The 19,522-nt window shown below is 21.3% G+C and overlaps 9 protein-coding genes across 9 annotated transcripts; 3 read left to right on the top strand and 6 right to left on the bottom strand. All coding sequences in view use genetic code 6, as the record gives it.

Annotated features, from left to right (window-relative positions):
• Positions 1-804: 804 nt before the first annotated feature.
• On the bottom strand, positions 805-2,783 carry TTHERM_00709690 (transmembrane protein, putative; the record flags this gene model as incomplete). The annotated part of the gene is made up of 3 exons (XM_001011002.2): positions 805-1,004; positions 1,064-1,198; positions 1,370-2,783. 3 exons carry the CDS (start codon positions 2,781-2,783, stop codon positions 805-807), a joined length of 1,749 nt encoding a protein of 582 aa, XP_001011002.2.
• A 454-nt stretch (positions 2,784-3,237) lies between these two features.
• On the bottom strand, positions 3,238-4,107 carry TTHERM_000709689 (hypothetical protein; the record flags this gene model as incomplete). The annotated part of the gene is made up of 2 exons (XM_012796324.1): positions 3,238-3,731; positions 3,846-4,107. 2 exons carry the CDS (start codon positions 4,105-4,107, stop codon positions 3,238-3,240), a joined length of 756 nt encoding a protein of 251 aa, XP_012651778.1.
• A 151-nt stretch (positions 4,108-4,258) lies between these two features.
• On the top strand, positions 4,259-4,951 carry TTHERM_000709688 (hypothetical protein; the record flags this gene model as incomplete). Its single annotated transcript, XM_012796323.1, has 2 exons — positions 4,259-4,506; positions 4,717-4,951. 2 exons carry the CDS (start codon positions 4,259-4,261, stop codon positions 4,949-4,951), a joined length of 483 nt encoding a protein of 160 aa, XP_012651777.1.
• Positions 4,952-6,337: 1,386 nt separating this feature from the next.
• On the bottom strand, positions 6,338-8,437 carry TTHERM_00709680 (transmembrane protein, putative; the record flags this gene model as incomplete). Its single annotated transcript, XM_001011001.2, has 3 exons — positions 6,338-6,663; positions 6,723-6,857; positions 7,024-8,437. 3 exons carry the CDS (start codon positions 8,435-8,437, stop codon positions 6,338-6,340), a joined length of 1,875 nt encoding a protein of 624 aa, XP_001011001.2.
• Positions 8,438-8,919: 482 nt separating this feature from the next.
• On the bottom strand, positions 8,920-9,617 carry TTHERM_00709670 (phosphatidylserine decarboxylase family protein, putative; the record flags this gene model as incomplete). The annotated part of the gene is made up of 2 exons (XM_001011000.2): positions 8,920-9,416; positions 9,503-9,617. 2 exons carry the CDS (start codon positions 9,615-9,617, stop codon positions 8,920-8,922), a joined length of 612 nt encoding a protein of 203 aa, XP_001011000.2.
• A 298-nt stretch (positions 9,618-9,915) lies between these two features.
• Positions 9,916-10,218, top strand: TTHERM_000709669 (hypothetical protein; the record flags this gene model as incomplete). Its single annotated transcript, XM_012796322.1, has 1 exon — positions 9,916-10,218. One exon carries the CDS (start codon positions 9,916-9,918, stop codon positions 10,216-10,218), a length of 303 nt encoding a protein of 100 aa, XP_012651776.1.
• A 1,445-nt stretch (positions 10,219-11,663) lies between these two features.
• Positions 11,664-13,820, bottom strand: TTHERM_00709660 (transmembrane protein, putative; the record flags this gene model as incomplete). Its single annotated transcript, XM_001010999.2, has 2 exons — positions 12,317-13,820; positions 11,664-12,169 (listed from the first exon to the last, which is right to left on the bottom strand). Exons 1-2 carry the CDS (start codon positions 13,767-13,769, stop codon positions 11,664-11,666), a joined length of 1,959 nt encoding a protein of 652 aa, XP_001010999.1. The 5' UTR covers positions 13,770-13,820.
• Positions 13,821-15,286: 1,466 nt separating this feature from the next.
• Positions 15,287-16,689, top strand: TTHERM_00709650 (integral membrane protein DUF6 containing protein; the record flags this gene model as incomplete). Its single annotated transcript, XM_001010998.2, has 2 exons — positions 15,287-15,397; positions 15,838-16,689. The coding sequence occupies exon 2, from the start codon at positions 15,868-15,870 to the stop codon at positions 16,687-16,689; it is 822 nt and encodes a 273-aa protein (XP_001010998.2). The 5' UTR covers positions 15,287-15,397; positions 15,838-15,867.
• Positions 16,690-16,931: 242 nt separating this feature from the next.
• On the bottom strand, positions 16,932-19,148 carry TTHERM_00709640 (transmembrane protein, putative; the record flags this gene model as incomplete). Its single annotated transcript, XM_001010997.2, has 2 exons — positions 16,932-17,461; positions 17,612-19,148. 2 exons carry the CDS (start codon positions 19,146-19,148, stop codon positions 16,932-16,934), a joined length of 2,067 nt encoding a protein of 688 aa, XP_001010997.2.
• Between the last annotated feature and the right edge of the window lie 374 nt (positions 19,149-19,522).

Raw genomic sequence — 19,522 nt, 5'->3', positions numbered from 1 at the left:
AAGTAAGTCTTTTATTATTTATTTTTATAAATAGCTAAAGAGCAAATAAATTAAAAATAAATATAAATCTATTTCGATTTTAATAATGATATTGATATGTAAGAGAGCTTTTAAATTTCTCTATAGGATTGCTTTTAAAACGTTTAAAATAATTTATTGATAGTCTCATTAATAATTAAATTAAAAATAAATATTTAAAACTACTATTTTAAATTATTAATAAATAAAAATAAGTTATACTTATAACATGAAACTAAATTCACATAGGTAACTAACTGTTTAAAAGAATAATAATTAATTAACACTTTATTTTACAAATAGATCAAATATTTAACACTAATATAGGTGTATATTTTTAATTTCGGAACTCTTTAAAAAATATCAATAGGATTGTCAAAATAAAAATTTAACAAAAAAATTGTGAATAATAGAAATTATTAAAATAAAAACCATATTATATAAAAAACTATAAAAATAAACACCTTAATATATAATTAACTAATTAATATTTTATTATTTTTTTAAGAAAAATATAAAGTTATAGCTTTAAACTATCACTATTTATCTCTCTATTGCAAATAAAAAATCCACAATTGTTATATTTTCATTTTCTAACCATTTAAATAAAAATACTAAATAAAATGAATATTATTATAGTAAAAATATAAAAATAATTTATATCAAGAGATAATATTATCTATTAAATATTAATTTGAATCCAAATCTTGGTAGTTTTATCCAATCAATGAGGAATAAATGTTAATATCAGTTTATGATAATAACTAATTTTTGTTTTGTACTTTTTCAATAAAATTTTGTAGTTTTTAGAACATGATTTATTTATTTGCTAACATTTCTTCTATTTATTCTATGGTTTTTTGATTATTAAGAATTATTATTATCTGGAAGATCTTCTTCGCATTTACTTTTTTTTGAAGTTAACTCAACTTTTAAGTTTGAAAATACTCCTTCCTCCTTTTACTTACGATTCATTTTTTAACTAACTAAATTTATTATTAATTGATAAAAGTTAAATTAGAGAAAGATTTTAATAATAATATACATTTGTTTTCTAACGAGTCTAGCCTTTTCAAGTTAATATCTTCTTTTTAGATGAGATTTTTAGAGGTTAAGGAAGGGAGTAGAAAAGGATATACTTTATTAATTTTCTCTACATTTTATTGCCTCTTTTTTTCATCTATTTAAATTTTATTAAAAAGTTTATATTAAGAAATTATTTTAATGAATAATTAGTGTTTTGATTGGTTTATTTAAAAAAAATAATTTGAAAAATTTAAATAATAACAAAAAAAAGTACTGAATTATTTCTATAAATTATTAAAAAATGAAGTATAATTTATTTATTTACTTTCTTGGAGATTTACATTTGCTAAACTTATATCACATCCACAAAATTTCATAGCAGCATACTGATCTGGACTCATTAGTAATTTTATAGCAGTTTTTATCTCAATTAGATCAGAGTATAATTCAGAAATATCTAATTTTTTTTTAGTTTAATCTAATATTAGCTTATACCTTTCACTATCTAATTAGGAATTATCTATTTTATCATTATTTAGGCTTTAGACACTAGCTTTTTACTTCGGTTTTTATTTTTATTATAAATTTGCATTATTAATAGTATTACTTAACTGTTATATATATTCAGCTTATGTTAGTTATGCTTTGTTGATAATCAAGTCTTTATTCTAATCTGAAATTAATTTGATTGCTGTCTATTTATAATACTATTTTAGATATACATTATTGATATCCTATATTAATCTAGATTCAGAAAATTCTTTAGCTATAAACCCTAGAGCTAAGAGAACATTAAATATTGGTAAAAATTGAGATAGAGTTTCTGTTATCAGAGGGAATTAAATTTTTGTTATTATTTGAATCTAATCTAAACTAAAAAAAAATTACCCATACCCAGTAAATCCAGCTTTTTGTAAAAGATTTTACTATGAGTAATAGGAATTATTTTTTCTAAAGTTAGTAATGTCAACTCTAGTATCAGACCCTTAAATAAAAAATCCTTAACTTATTGTAGAAACTTATTGTTGTAAAAAGTATTAGTGGAAAATACTTATATTTTAATCAAATTAAAAAAAATCAATTAAAAAATTTTCCTCCATTTATTGAGTTTGTTGATTAAATTAATTAACTCTGATTTTAATAAAGAAAATAAAAGAAGCTTGCATTATATAATCTTCAATGTCTTGTTAATTTGCACAGTTAGGGAGCCCTTAACAAGGCTAAACAACCAAAGAATAATATGATTAACTCAAATTAGCAGGATCTGTAAATAATTCATTTAAAATGTCTGGTTAGTTGCTAAAATCTATGCATTTGTATCCTATAAAGTTAGGATCATTTGGACAATCAATCAAGTTCAGATCTATGAATTCATAATTTCCCTACAAAAATGTTTATTTTTACACTTAGTAAGTTAAAAATACTTTCCCTGTTTGTTATTCTAATTAATCTGGAGTTAAACCTGAAGTGGTATAAGTGATTCCAAAAATACTTTTGTTGAAAGCCTAATTGAGTTTCGTAGTTTGATTTTATAATTAGGTAGTTATTTTAGGAATTACTTTATTTCCAAAAAATAATTATAGCAAATATGACAAGTAAATAGCCGAAATAATTATTGTCAAAATACTCAAGATTCCTCCCACGTCAGTCTTCTTTTTTTTCTCGTCTTTTTCAACAAAAAAGCCAAATGGCTGAGAATAAAAATCAAGCTTTCTAAATAGATTAGATATTTGAATCATTAAATATAAAGCTATTAATAACTTTTTGTTATTTTCTTATTTTTTTTTAAGAGTGAAAGAAAAATAAATAATTATTTAAAACTTATTAATTTTTTATAAACTTTGATTTTGCTATTTATTAAAAAGAGGAAGTAAGTTAAAATATCTAATAAGAAAATAACATAATTTTTTATCGTACCATTTTCATTTACTCCTTTAAGATCTTTGAAATACCATAAATTTATTATACAAAAAAACTTAAAATTTCTTTTACTTAATTGTTCCTTTCTATTTTTTGTTTGATTATTATTGAATAATTGCTAAAATAATTAGTATAAATTTAAATAAATATATTTATACTTTGCAAGAAGCATTTATTAATTAATTTTTAATTTTAATTGTAAGTTTTCAATAAAAAATATAAATAGATTTCATTTTTTTTTTAATAAAATATGTTTTATATTAATTTATTATATCATATTTCTTATTGTATTAAAATATTTTAATTTAATCCAATCAATGATGAGTAAATATTAGTGTCAGTCTGCGATAATTTTTATTTTGGGTCATTAAATTTTTCAATAAATTTTTTTAAGAATAAAAATAAATTATCAGCATTACTTAGCATATCCTCAATTACTTGTAAGTGATTTTGAGTATTGGTTTAAATTTTTTATAGAGATGCTTAATATTAAATTTAATCATGTTTTTCAATTAAATTATTTTCTCTATGAGTGGAAGTATCTTCTGCCTCTTGAAATACCTCATCAAAATCAGACATATTTTTATCTCTATTGAAAATTGTGTGTGCTTACTTATTAGTTTTTATTGTTTGTGCCTTACTTTCTTTATAATTTAACATATTCATAATTTATTCATTAACGTGATCTTCTAAGTCTTAGTTTTAAGGCAAAGGCGTTTTTCTTTTTTGATTATCCTACAAATTTTCTTTTACTTATTCTTCAAATTCTAAAATATTTTTATTTTAAAAATTTTATTTTATTTAAAGTTTAAAAAAATATTCTGAAATTATTAATTAATTTGTTTAAATAATTAGTTTAAATTAATAATGAATTTTTTTACTTTTATTTGGATCGGATAAGACATTTTAGTCAGAATGTATTCTGAGATTCATCTAGCAGCCACAAAACTACATAGCAGCATATTATTCTGGTGACATTAACAATCTAATAGCCATTTTTAGCTCTATTATGTCTTTGTAAAGCTAATAAATGTTTATCTTCTTGATTAATTTGCTTTTTATTAGCTTAAATGTATTATTTTATGGCTAATTCTTTACTTGAGCCTTCTTTTTTTTGAAGATTTTATCAATGATTTGACTCATTTTTTATTTTAAACCTATTTTTGGCTTTTCCTCTTTTTACTTAAACTATTTTAAATCATTTATATTTTTATATATATATTTAATTTATTCATCCTTTGATCCTTCTTTGCTTTTGAGAAAGAATTCTTTATTTTAACTTTATATCATTTAGATGACTGTATTCTTGTAGTACTCTTTTAAATATATGCTATTTATATCATCAACTATTTTAGATTCTGCAAAAAACCTACCAATGAAGCCTAAAGTTAATAAAACATTTAGTACTGGTAAAAACTATGCAAGCACTTAAGTTATCAGCGGGTATTATATCTTGCTAATAACTTACATTTAGTCAAGTAAAAATTAAAATTAACCATAACCTGTAAACCCAGATTTAACTAATATGTTATCTTAGGTATAGTAAGTTGTTAGTCGTTTATAACTAACAACACCTATAGTCGTATTATAATCTTAAAAGAGATATCCGGAAATAATTGTTGTCTGTTACAATTATAAAACATATTAATTTTGCAAACTTAAATTATCATCAAATTAAATTTATTCAACTATAAATGTTTCTTCCATTTTTCTGGTTTATTCATTAAATTAATTTACTCTAACTTTGATCAGAAATTAGAAGGAATTTTACATAATATAATTATATATTTCTTACGGAGAAGCACAATTTGGGAGATTCGCGCAAGGTTAAACAGTAAGGGAAAACAATTACTAACTCAAATTAACTGGATCTGTATATATTTCTTTAGAAGAATCATCAATAGTAGAATAATCTATACATTTAAATCCATCAAAATTTGGATCATTATCACAATCAACAAAATTTAGATTCACAGTATCTATTTGATTATATTAATAAGTTAATAACTGCAGTTGGAAAGTAAGAAAAACTTTTCCAGTTGATAATATTAGCTGATCTAAAGTTTAATTTTATGAATAAAAAGTGAATCCAAAAAGACTTTTATTTAATACATGGCTAATTTTAGAGGTTTTATTGTGCATTTGAGAAGTTATATTAGGTAATAATTAATTATCAAAGTATAAGTACAAAAGATATGCGAGATAGACTAGTGATATCAGAACTGTCAAAATAGATAAAATTCCTCCAAAAATAGTTTATTTTTTATGACTATTATCCTCTACAAAAAATTTAAAGGGTTATGAAAAAAAGTCAACCTTTTTGAAAAATTGATATCTGCTCATTTTCATATTTAAAGAATATTAATAAAGATTTATTAAATATATGAATTATGTTATTCAAAAATAATAATTTATTGTTAATTATTTACAAAAACAATTAATCCAATAAATAAATTAATAAACACAATCAATTTGAATTTTTAATCTAAGCTATAGATATTACATAGATACATATTATTGATTTTTTTAATTTTTAATCTAGAATTTTAAGCATGTTTATTAATTTCTTACATTTCTTATTCCAAAAGAATTAAAGTTCATTTACATTAATAAATAAATAAATAAAAATGTTAATTTTGAAGTAAACTATAATGAATCTATTTAAGAAAATAATTAAAATATTTAAATTTATCAATGAGAAAAATATCATTTAAAATAATTTACACAAACAATTTAAATAAAAATCTATTAAATTAACATTATTTTATAAATGATAAAATTAATTAGTTTATTATTTATACTACACAAACTTTATTTCTAAATAACAACATTTTATAAAGTAAATATTTTACAAATCAGCTAAATTAATTAAATCTTGTTATTTGGGTTACTAATCAATATGATTTCAGATAATAATTTGTTTAAAATTTTCATATTTTTCAATATAAATCATTTAATAGATTTACCTTATAAAGATAATATTTTATTTGTATTAGACTTCGGAGGGTATTTTGGGTTGAGGTTTCATATACCTAGATAAGAGGGTATCATAAAAAACATTTATTTTTAATACTTCAATTCAAAAATAAATGAAATATAAAAAAATTTAACAAAAAAAATTGTCAATTATAGAATTTATTAAAATAAAAACCATATTATATAAATAAATTATAAAAATAAACACCTTAATATATAAAATTAATTTTTGATACTTTATTAATTTTATTAGAAAAATATAAAGTTAGAGCTTTAACCTATCACTATTTATCTCTCAATTACAAACAAAAAATGCAATATTTTTCTTCTAACCATTTAAATAAAAATACTAAATAAAATGAATTTTATAAAAGTAAAAATATAAAAATAATTTATATCAAGAGTTAATATTGTCTATAAAATATTAATTTGAATCCAAATCTTGATAGTTCTATCCAATCAAAGAGGAATAAATGTTAATATCAGTTTATGATAATAATTAATTTTTGTTTTGTACTTTTTCAATAAAATTTTGTAATTTTTAGAACATAATTTGTTTATTTGCTAACATTTCTTCTATTTATTCTAGATGGTTTTTTGATTATTAAGAAATGTTATTATCTGTAAGATCTTGTTCACATTTACTTTTTTTTGATGTTAACTCAACTTTTAAGTTTGAAAATACTCCTTCCTCCTTTTACTTGCTATTCATTTTTTAACTAACTAAATTTTTTATTAAATGATAAAAATTAAATTAGATAAATATTTTAATAATAATATACGTTTATTTTCGTATGGGTCTAACATTTACAAGTTAAGTTCTTCTTTTTAGATTACATTTTTAGAGGGTAAGGAAGTTATTAGAGAAGGATATACTTTGTCAATTTTCTCTGCATTTTATTGTCTCTTTTTTTTCTCTATTTACATTTTATTAAATATTAAGAAATTATTTTAATGAATATTTTGTGTTTTGATTGATTAATTTAAAAAAAATAATTTGAAAAATCTATATAATGACTAAAAATAATAATTGAATTATTTATATAAATAATTTATTAAAAAATGAAGTATTTATTTATATACTTTCTTGGAGATCTACACCTGCTAAGCTTATATCACATCCACAAAATTTCATAGCAGCATACTGATCTGGACTCATGAGTAATTTTATAGCAGTTTTTATCTCAATTAGATCAGAGTATAATTCAGAAATATTTAATTTTTTTTTAGTTTAATCTAATATTAGCTAATACCTTTCACTCTCAAATTAACAATTATCTTTTTTATCATTATTTAGGGTTTAGACACTAGTTTTTTGCTTAGGTTTTTATTTTTTTTTTAAATTTGCATTATTAATAGCATTACTTAACTGTTATATATATTCAGCTTATGTTAGTTATGCTTTGTTGATAATCAAGTCCTTATTCTAATCTGAAATTAATTTGATTGCTGTCTATTTATAATACTATTTTAAATATACATTGTTGATATCCTATATTAATCTAGATTCAGCAAATATTTTAGCTATAAACCCTAGAGCTAAGAGAAAATTAAATATTGGTAAAAATTGTGATAGAGTTTCTGTTATCAGAGGGAATTGAATTTTTGTTATTATTTGCATTTAATCTAAACTAAAAAAAAATTATCCGTATCCAGTAAATCCAGCTTTTTGTAAAAGATTTTGCTATGAGTAATAGGCAGTAGATTTTCTATAGTTAGTAATGTCAACTCTAGTATCAGACCCTTAAATAAAATATCCTTAACTTAAAGTAGAAACTTATTGTTGTAAAAAGTATTAGTGGAAAATACTTATATTTTAATCAAATTAAAAAAAATCAATTAAAAAAGTTTCATCCATTTATTGAGTTTGTTGATTAAATTAATTAACTCTGATTTTAATAAAGAATACAAAAGTAGCTTGCATTATATAATTTTCAATGTCTTATGGATTTGCACAATTAGGAAGCCCTTGGCAAGGCTAAACAACCAAAGAATAATATGATTAATTCAAATTAGTAGGATCTGTAAATAATTCTTTTAAAGTATCTGGTTAGTTGCTAAAATCTATGCATTTGTATCCTATAAAGTTAGGATCATTTGGACAATCAATCAAGTTCAGATCTATGAATTCATAATTTCCCTACAAAAATGTTTATTTTTACACTTAGTAAGTTAAAAATACTTTGCCTGTTTGTTATTCTAATTAATCTGGAGTTAAACCTGAAGTGGTATAAGTGATTCCAAAAATACTTTTGTTGAAATTCTGATTGAGTTTCGTAGTTTGATTTTATAACTAGGTAGTTATTTTAGGAATTATTTGATTTCCAAAAAATAAGTAGAGCAAATATGACAAGTAAATAGCTGAAATGATAATTGCCGAAATACTCAAGATTCCTCCAACTTCAGTCTTCTTTTTTTTCTCGTCTTTTTCAACAAAAAAGCCAAATGGCTGAGAATTAAAATCAAGCTTTCTAAATAGATTAGATATTTGAATCATTAAATATAAAGCTATTCAAAACTTTTTTTTATTTTCTTATTTGTATTTTAAGAGTAAAGAAAATAATTATATAAACAAATTAATTTTGTATAAGCTTTGATTTCAAGCTTTTGTTATCAAAAAGAGGATGTTAAAACATCTAAAATAAATACATAAATAAGATAAATAAGGATATTATATCATTTTTATTGTACTTTTTTATACATTTACTCCATTAAGATTTGTTAAATACCATAAATATAATATGTAATATAACTTGAAATTTCTTTTACTTAACTGTTCCTTATTATATTTGTTTGACTAATATTGAATGATCACAAAAATAAATAATACAAATTTAAATAAATAAATATTTTTGTACTTTACTAACAAAAATTTATTAAGTTTGATAATAATTGCTGGATGTTTATTTCAACAAAAAATATAGAGTTATATATTTTTTGTTTTAAATACCAAATACTATTTTATGTTGAGTTAGAATTTCATATTTCTTATTGTGCTAAGATATTTTAATTTAATCCAATCAATGATGAGTAAATATTAGTGTCAGTCTGCGATAGTTTTTATTTTGGGTCATTCAATTTATCAATAAATTTTTTTAAGGATAAAAATAAATTATCAGTATTACTTAACATATCCTCAATTACCTGTAAGTGATTTTGAGTATTGGTTTAAATTTTTTATAGAGATGCTTATTATTAAAAATAATCATGTTTTTCAATTAAGTTATTTTATCTATGAGTGGAAGTATCTTCTTCCTCTTGAAATACCCCATCAAAATCAGACATATTCTTATCTCTATTGAATATTGTGTGTGCTTATTTATTAATTTTTATTGTCTATGCCTTACTTTCTTTATAGTCTAACATATTCATAATTTATTCATTAATTTGATCTTCTAATTCTTAGCTTTGAGGCAAAGGTGTTTTTCTTATTTGATTATCTATTATAATTTTTTCTCTTGCTTATACTTCTGATTCTAAAATATTTTATTTAAAAAATTTTATAATTTATTCTGAAATTATAAATTAATTTATTAATTTAAATTAAGAATGAATTTTTTACTTTTGTTTGGGTCGAATTAAACATTTTAATCAGACTTTATTTTAAGATTCATCTCGCAACCACAAAACTACATAGCAGCATATTATTCTGGTGACATTAGCAATCTGACAGCCATTTTTAGCTCTATTATATCTTTATAAAGCTAATAAATGTTTATCTTCTTGATTATTTTACTTTTTATTAGCTTAAATAAATTATTTTAAGGTTAGTTCTTTACTTAAACTTTCTTTTTTTTGAAAATATTTTTAATTATTTCATTCATTTTTTATTTTAAACCTATTTTTGGCTTTTCCTATTTTTACTTAAACTATTTTAAATCGTTTATATTTTAATGGATATATTTAATTTATTCGTCCTTTGATCCTTCTTTACTTTTGAGAAAGAAATCTTTATTTTAACTTTATATCATTTAGATGGCTGTATTCTTGTAGTACTCTTTTAAATATATGCTATTAATATCTTCAACTATTTTGGATTCTGCAAAAAGCCTACCAATGAAGCCTAAAGTTAATAACACATTCAGTATTGGTAAAAACTACGCAAGCACTTAAGTTATCAACGGGTATTATATTTTGCTAATAACTTACATTTAGTCAAGTAAAAATTAAAATTATCCATAACCTGTAAATCCAGATTTAACCAAGATATTATCTTAGGTATAATATGTTGTTAGTCGCTTATAACTAACAACATCTATAGTTGTATTAGAATCTTGAAAGAGATATCCTGAAGTAATTGTTGTCTGTTATAATTATAAAACATATTAATTTTGCAAACTTAAATTATCATCAAATTAAATTTATTCGACTATAAATGTTTCTTCCATTTTTCTGGTTTATTCATTAAATTAACTCACTCTAACTTTAATCAGAAATTAGAATGAATTTTACATAATATAATCATATATTTCTTAAGGAGTAGCACAATTTGAGAGATTCACACAAGGTTAAACAGTAAGGGAAAACAGTTACTAACTCAAATTAATTGGATCTGTAAATATTTATTTAGAAGAATCATCAATAGTTGAATAGTCTATACATTTAAATCCATCAAAATTTGGATCATTATCATCACAGTCAACAAAATTAAGATCATAAGCATCTATTTAATTATATTAATAAGTTAATAACTGCAGTTGGAAAGTAAGAAAAACTTTTCCAGTTGATTATATTAGCTGATCTAGAGTTTAATTTTATGAATAAAAAGTGAATCCAAAAAGACTTTTATTTAAAACATGGCTAATTTTAGAGGTTTTGTTGTGCATTTGAGAAGTTATATTAGGTAACAATTAATTATCAAAGTATAAGTACAAAAGATATGCGAGATAAACTAGTGATATCAGAATTGTTAAAATAGATAAAACTCCTCCAAAAATAGTCTATTTTTTCTGACTATTTTCCTCTACAAAAAATTTAAAGGGTTATGAAAAAAAGTCGACCTTTTTGAACAATTGATATCTACTCATATTATATTTTTTAACAATATTAATATTGGTTAATTTAAATGTAGGAATTATGTTATTCAAAAAATTATAATTTGTTTTTAATTATTTACTAAAACAATTAATCCGATAAATTATTAAACACAATTGTATTGAATTTTTAACCTAAGCTATACATGTATACATAGATACATATGATAGATTTTTTTAAATTTTAATCTAGAATTTGAAGCACTTTATTAATTTCTTACATTTTTTTTTCTTTTTGATTCAAAAGAATTAAAGCTCATTTAGATTAATTAATAAAAAATATTATTTACTTTTGAAGTAAACTATTTTATATAAAATTAAATTATGAAATGGATGATGCATATATCATATTTTTTCATAAAAAAATAAATTAATTTCAAAGAATTATATCTATTGATTAATAATTAAAAATGATAAATCTGAGTCGGATTTTCCTAATACGAGGACCAAGTTTGAAGATTATACGGTAATGATATATTTTATTTTATTGAGCTTTTGGTTAGAACATTCATAAATAATGATTTAAAATACAAATTCAAACTTTTATTGAAAATTTATGAATATTTTAGCATATTCAAATAGATATATAATATAATAAATATAACAAAGGACTAAAATTTTAAAATTAGTTTGAATGGTTTTAATTTTAAAAATTAAAAAAATAAATGATATCAAATACAAAATTAAATTTCATAAGGATGAATTATATTTTATTTCTTAAGTGCTTAGTATTTTCATATTTTAATCAAGTCCTATTAGTGAAGAGTAAATATTTAAATCAGTTTGTGATAACTGTTATTTACTGTTATTTATTTTTTCAATAAAGCTTTATAAGAGTGAAAATATATTATCTTTATTATTTAACATGTCCTCGATAACTTACAAATGATTATATGAGAGAGTTGTTATCTTATGTAAAGATGTCTGTTGCACTTAGTCATGTTTTTAGATTTAATTTAGCTATTTATGAGAAAAAATATCATCTTCTTCTTTAAATTATTCTTCATCATTTGATTTAGTTTTATCCCTATTGAATATTAAGTGCACTTATTTGTTTGTTTTAATCACTTAAGCTGTATTTTCTTTACATTCTGAGATGCTAATTATTTATTCTTCTAAGTCTTAATTTTATGACAAAGGCGACATATTTTTCTGCTGAACATTTATTATCTCTTCCTTCACTTATAATTCTTCCTCTAATTAATTAATTAGTTAAAATAAATTAAACATATTTTAATTTAAAATAAGATACACTAATTATTTCTTTTTTTGTATTTTCTTCTTAATAACATAAAATTATTTGAATATTTTAATGTATTTTTAATTGAAAGTATAATTTTTACATTTATTTTAGACGATTTACATAGGCTAACTTTTAAGATTAATCTCGCAACCACAAAATTACATTGCTGCGTATTGTTCAGGGGACATCAATAACCTTATGGCCATTTTTAACTCTATAATATCTCTATAAAGTTAGTAAATATTGATATTCTCCACAGTCTTACTTTAAATTAGCTTAAATAAATTTGCTTATTGTTAATTTTTAAGGTCTTCCTCCTTTTTTTTGAAAATTGAATATACTACTGACTAGAGTTTTTATTTAAAATTTAGTTTAGTTTTTTCTTTCTTTTGCCTAAACTATTTTATGTCGTTTATATTTTAATGAAGATATTTTATTTATTCTGTGTAGGAACCCTGTTTGCTTTTTAGAAAAATTTCTTTATTTTGGTTTTAAATGATTTTAATTGCTGTATTCTTGTAATATTCTTTTAAGTAGATATTATTAATATCTTTTACCATTTTTGACTCTGCAAAAAGTCTACCAATAAAACCAATAGCTAATAAAATATTAAGTATGGGTAAGAATTATGCAAACACTTCTGTTATTAGTGGGTATTAAATTTTAGTTATTACTTACATTTAATCAAGGAAAAACTAAAATTATGCATAACCAACAAACCCAGCTTTAGTCAACAAGTTGTCTTGAGAGTAATAAGTAATTAATCTCCTCTAACTAGCCACATCAATAGTTGTATTTGAATCTTAAAAGATATACCCAGTTTTAATTGTTGTCTTTTACAATTACAAAACATATTGATTTTAAAAGCTTAAATTATCATCGAATTATATGTAATCAAGTAAAAATGTTTCTTCCATTTATTTTTCTTCTTCATTAAATTAGCTCACTCTAATTTTGATTAAAAACTAGAATGAATTTTGCATTATATAATTTTATATTAATTAGTTGTCAGCGCAGTTTGGGAGACCTGAGCATGGTGCAACAGTAAGAGAGAACAAAGATTAACTCAAATTAGTTGGATTTGAAAATATTTCTTTTGCAGAATCAGGAATACTATCATAATCTATACACTTGAAGCCTACAAAATTAGGATCATTATCACAATTAACATAATTAAGATTCACTGTTTAAATTGTATTATACGCGAACGTCAATTATTGTAGCTAAAAGGTAAGAAAGACTTTTCCAGTTTATTAATATAGCTAATCCATAGTTAAATTCTGAGAATTAAATGTGAAACCAAAAAGGCTCTTGTTAAAAGTTTAGCTTACTTCTGTAGTTTAGTTATGCATTTGAGAGCTTATAGTAGGTAATAAATCGTTATCAAAATATAAATAAAGTAGATATGTAAGATAGCCTAATGAAATCAAGACAGTCAAAACAGACAAAACACCTCCAAAAATAGTTTACCTTTGTAAACTATTCTCCTCTACAAAAAATCTGAATGGTTATGAAAAAAAATCTGCCTTTTTTAAAAACTAAAATCTACGCATGTTATTTATTTATATATGTTGTTTAACTATTAATAATAAGCAAATATTATTTTGTTATTTATTAAGACAATTTAGATCTTTAATTAATTTGCAGAATATCTCATACCATCAAATATATAAATAAAATTAATATCTTAATTACCATTCAATCTAATAAGTAATCCAAAAAGATTTATATAAACAAATTTTGTTTTTCTAAAAGAAATGTATCTAACAAACAAATCTTTTAACATTTTTGCTTTTATTTTAAGAAAAGTGTATTATCTATATTATCAATAATTTACACATTACTTATGTAATTTACTCTTTGGTAAAAATACTTTTCAATTACATAATCTATCTACAAACCTTTTTTAGTGAATGAAGTCTCTTAAAAAGAAATCTAATATTTTTGGGCATATTTTCTAATAAAAAATAAATTTATAAATTAATTCAATAAATAAATTAAAAATTTAGCAAAAATAAAGTAAATATTACATAATGTTGTGAAATATAATTTTTATTTTTATAAAACAAATACAATTAATTTATTAAAATCATTAAAGAAATTAAAGACATCTCTGCTAAATTTAATAGCCAAATAATAAAATAATATTGATAAAGAAGTTTATAATCTTCAAAAATAATTTTTATTTTTAAGTTGATTATTTTTGATAAAATTGCTTTCAAAAACATTACAGGTATTAATTAAGATTTTTCTTAATGAGTATTATTGCCATAGAATTTTTACATTTATAAAAAAAGTAATTAATTTATTAAAAACCTTAGTGAAATTAAAGACAATTTTATCTAATTTTGCTAAAAAAAACTGCTTAATGAATTTGAAAAATTAATTTTTAGTTTAAATTAAATGTCTTTAAAAAAATAAATTGAAAAATATTTGGATTTTTTCTTTTAATTTATCAAGAAATTTCTCTAAAATTAAAGAGTTAGTTACATAAAATTGATAATTTTTAAAAACTTTTTTGATCAATCAGATTGAAAAAATATTATTCTTTAATCTTTCTATGATTTTTTTAACAAAATTAAATGGTTATATCATTTATTTTACTCAAATTTTGTAAAGTATATAAAAGAATATTATTTACTATATTTTTGGTTATCATTTTTTGTAAAATTTAATTATTTATAGTATATTCGTAGTAATCAAAAATACAGAAGTATGTATAATTGATTTTACCGCATTCACCATCATTTAATTGGAGACACCCATAATCAATTTCTATAATTTATTTAATTCCTCAATAATTTAAATAATCCAAATACTTATCATAAACTATAATTTTTCAAACTAAAAAATAAAAGATTGTTTAAATTAGAAAATAATGAGCAAGAATAATCATACAAAGCACCATTAATGCAAATTAACTCCTTTAAATGAAATAATACTCCAATAAGAATAACCTTGTATTTAAAGTGAATCTAATGAAAATATAAACACCTTTCAAAAATCAAACTCCATTTTCTATAAGCTAGCCTGCCATCTCCACTCATTACTTAATTGTATTTTAAATTTAGTCGATAATTTGGTAAACTCATTCAGAAATAAGTACGGAAATGACAATTTAGCATACCTTCTAGTATTTATTTCAGGCTTCTTTTATGTGGGAGTGTCTTTTTACCTAAAAGTAAAACTCATCATAAATCATTTAAACTAAAACACAATTTATTATAAATTTTCACCATTTTTTAATTATTAAATGATTAAATATTTCAAACTAAATAAATAAATAAATAAGTTTAGCCTTCCTCAAATCAATTTTGATATCTAATTTATACCTTCAAAGAATTATGAAGATTAAAACTTATTAAAATTAGCTTTAGCGAAAAAATTTACAATAATAATCAATAAATTTCTATAAATATAATTCAATTAAATTCATTTAAAAGTATGATTTAATGCATTTTATAAATAAAATTTTTTTATTTTAATGAATTATATTTTTTATACATAAAATTAGCTCAATTTTTTTGAGAAATAAGCTAATTAATTTAATTCAAATTTTTTCAAATTTTAGATTTAAAAAAATTGCTAATAAAATACTAACTCAATTTTTTAATTTATTAGAAAAATAAATAAATTTTGTGGAGCTACGCTATGGTTGTGAGAGGAGTTATTGTTTCCTTTCTTATGTACACGATTGGATATGTTAAAAAATATAACATGCAAGTAAATGATAGCAAAGATTTTAAACTTTTAACCTTTAGAAATATTATAAGCGCTTTAGGATAACTTTATTACTTTTATGCTATTAATAAATTGCCAGTATCTTTGTTGCTTATAATTTCAAATACAGGACCAATATTTGTTTTTATTTTGAATTACTTTCTTTTCGGGGTTAAATTAACAATAAAAGATATTATTGGAATTAGTGTTTCATTCTTTGGAGTTGTCATGGTTTCTGATCCCAGTTACTTTTAATCTTTGTTTATGGAAACAACTACTTCTAGCGTTTAAGAGAATAATTAATACATTTAGGGTACTGAAAAATATATTTTAATAGGCATATCAATTTTAACTTGGTTAGGTTGGGCTTTGGCAATAATCATGGTTAGATATATGAAAAGTATAAATACCTTTGAAATCAATATGTCTCTATGCTTCTTTTTTATTTTATTTGGATCCGTTGGGATAATATAGAGCGAAACTCCTTTTGATTTAAGCTTAAACGATGTACTTGGATTAATTTTTATAGTAGGATTAGTTAGTTTTATGTATTAGATAACATTTATTACTTCAACAACAATAACTAAAAATCATGGACCTATTACTCTAATAAATTATACAATGATTGTAGAGAGCTTTTTAGTTGAAGTTGTTTTCTTCAAAGAAGTGCCTTCTATATTTGAAATAATAGGCTCAATACTTGTTTTATTAGGTTTGGCTTCTTACTTCGTTTCAAAACTTTAAAAGAAATGAGTAAACTCCTGAATTAAATATTCTTAACATATTAATATTTTATAAAATTATAAATAATAAATATTAGCGTATGATTTTTTTGAATTTTAAAACTCAAATATTTTATTCCAAATTAAAAATTTAATTAAATTAACATAAAGTATTTACAAATTTATTTTAAATTGATAAGAAGGGGAAAAAATAATTTAATAGAAAAAACAAATTAAACAAACATTTATAAAACAAATAAAACTTCTGTAGTCTCATGAATTTTATTTATTTAATTAATTGATTTAGTTACAGTTTTAGAAATAATTTTTATTAATGAGAGAAGAGTAAATTTAAATATCAACTGGAGATATTTTATTGTTTGATTTAACTCTCTCTATAAAAGAACTCAGCTATTAAAATAGGGTTTATTTGTTATTAATCATTTCTTCTATTTTTTAAAGATGATTTTCTCTTTCTAATAAAAGTTTGTTTTGTAACTCCTATTAAATTTAATTGGTTGTTAAAATCTCTTTTAGATTTCTTTATATGCAACTTTTTTCTTATTTGAGCGATTTTGAGCTCTCTATTTTCTAATGATAGTTGCATACTTATTTTTTGTTTACGCTTTTATATACTGACTGAATTTATTGTTCTTTATCGCTAAGAACACTTACCACCATAGCACTATTTCCTTCTTCATATTCATTTAATTTAGAGTTTATCTTCAACTTATTCATGCTAGTATTTTAAATATTATTTTAAGCTAAAGAGCTTTGTTAGTTACTATTTTACCATTACTAAGCTTTTTATATTAAAATACAATTAAATTAAAACTAAAAACAAATGGGAGGAAGATAAGTAAATGTATATTTAAACAAAGAAAATAAATTAAAAATCAGTAAAAAAATTAGAATTTTTTGGCTAATTAATTATCTTAAAAAAAAGAATTTACTTTTTTGTTTTTTATTCAATTTGCTATTAAATTCCTCTTAAAATTTGGAATCAAATTTCATTTCGCAACCACAGAATTACAATGCTGCAAATTAATCTTCAGTTAGTAATAACCTTATTGCTTTTTTAATTTATAACAAATCTTTGTATACTTCAAAAATATCCAATTTTTTTATTATTTATGATATTGATTCTTTCTATAAATTAATCTCTTTCTTATGAATTTCTTGCTTTTTGCAAAAAATTTTATCAATCAAAAACTTTAATCTTGTTTTAAAACTAATTTGTGATTCTTTTTTCCTCTTTAGAATATCTGCTTAATAAATTTTATTGTGAAGGGACTAAATTTGTTCAGCTGATGACAAATGCAATACTTTCAAAGGAGTTTATTCACTTTAATCTTCTATTATCTTTACTGCTGTGCTTTAATAGTACTCCTTTAAATATATAGAACTAATATCTTGAACCACTTTCGTTCCTGAAAGTAATTTAGCAATAAAGCCAAAAGCCAATAATATATTCAGAACTGTTATAAATTAAGCTAATATTTCTGTTAACAAAGGGTACTGTATTTACATTAAAATTTAGTTTTAATATAATTAGAATAAGAAGCAACCGTAACCTTCATATCCCGCCTTTTAAAGTAAATTTTAATTTGAAAAATATGTTGACACTCTTGCAAAATTAGAAATATAGTTATAGCTATCTGAATTTTAAATTATAATCCCTGTTTATACATTTGTAATCTACTACTGTAAGGCGTATTGAATCTAAACACTTAACTGATCATCAAATTAAATGTAATCAACTTAAAAGGTTTCTTCTAATTCCTTTTTCTGCTAGTTAAATTAATTTATTCTTATTTTAATATAAAAAGAAAAAGTGCTAGAGATAACTATGTTATTTATTTCTTCGATTGTAGCACAGTTTGGTAATCCCAAGCAGGGCTAAACAACAAGCGAATAAAATGTCTGGTTTAAACTGGCAGAATTTAAAAAAATTTTTTTTTGATATTCTGGCTAATTATCTAAATCTAAGCAAATGTAGCCTTCAAAACTTGAATCTTCGCAATATTTAAGAGGAATATTATCATAGTTTGTAGGTGAATTTTGTGAATAATTCTAATACTAAACAAAGTAATTCAAATATTTTTTGCCAGTTTGTTACTCCAACTCATCAATTGTTTAATTATTTGTGACAAATGTAAAACCAAATAAACTGTTTTCTAAATGCTACTCCATTTAATTAATCTAGTTGTACATTGTTTGAGTTATCTTTGGCAAGAACTTATTGTTAAAATACATATATAACAAATACGCCAAATAACAACAGGAAGCCAAAATAGTAATAACAGAGAGAATTCCTCCTAAGTAAGTTTTTTTCTTCTTACTATTTTAATCAACAAGAAGACCAAATGACTAAGAAAACAAATCGAATCTTTTAAATATCTGTAATTTCCTCTTCATTTAGTAGTATAATAAACTAATTACTCCTTTTAATTATTTATATTTTATCTAAATATTAATTAAATAATACATAATATTGATTATTGATTCTATATACAATTTTATTCACAATATTAAGTAGTAATTAAATGAGAGTTTTTAATCTTAAGTAATATCTTTACAATAAAAGACCTGAAATTAATGATATTAGTATATTAACTTTTTTCTATATTTTTACTTTATTTAAGGAAAATTTTTTTTATCTGATAAATGAAAGTAAAAAATCTTAATGCTATTTAAAAAAACGTATCATATTAATTACTTAATCAGTATTTTAGCAAATGTATTTTATGAAAATAAATTCAAATGCTTTTAAATCAAACAAATAAGTTACTTAAAATTAAAATTATTCAATTTTTTTGAAATACCTAATAATCAATTGGTATTTTAAACATATAGAATTTATT

The sequence above is a fragment of the Tetrahymena thermophila genome (assembly GCF_000189635.1).
Source record: "Tetrahymena thermophila SB210 genomic scaffold scf_8254748, whole genome shotgun sequence".
In the NCBI taxonomy this organism is placed as follows: Eukaryota; Ciliophora; class Oligohymenophorea; order Hymenostomatida; family Tetrahymenidae; genus Tetrahymena; species Tetrahymena thermophila.
This window is presented reverse-complemented; position numbering and strand designations above follow the sequence as displayed.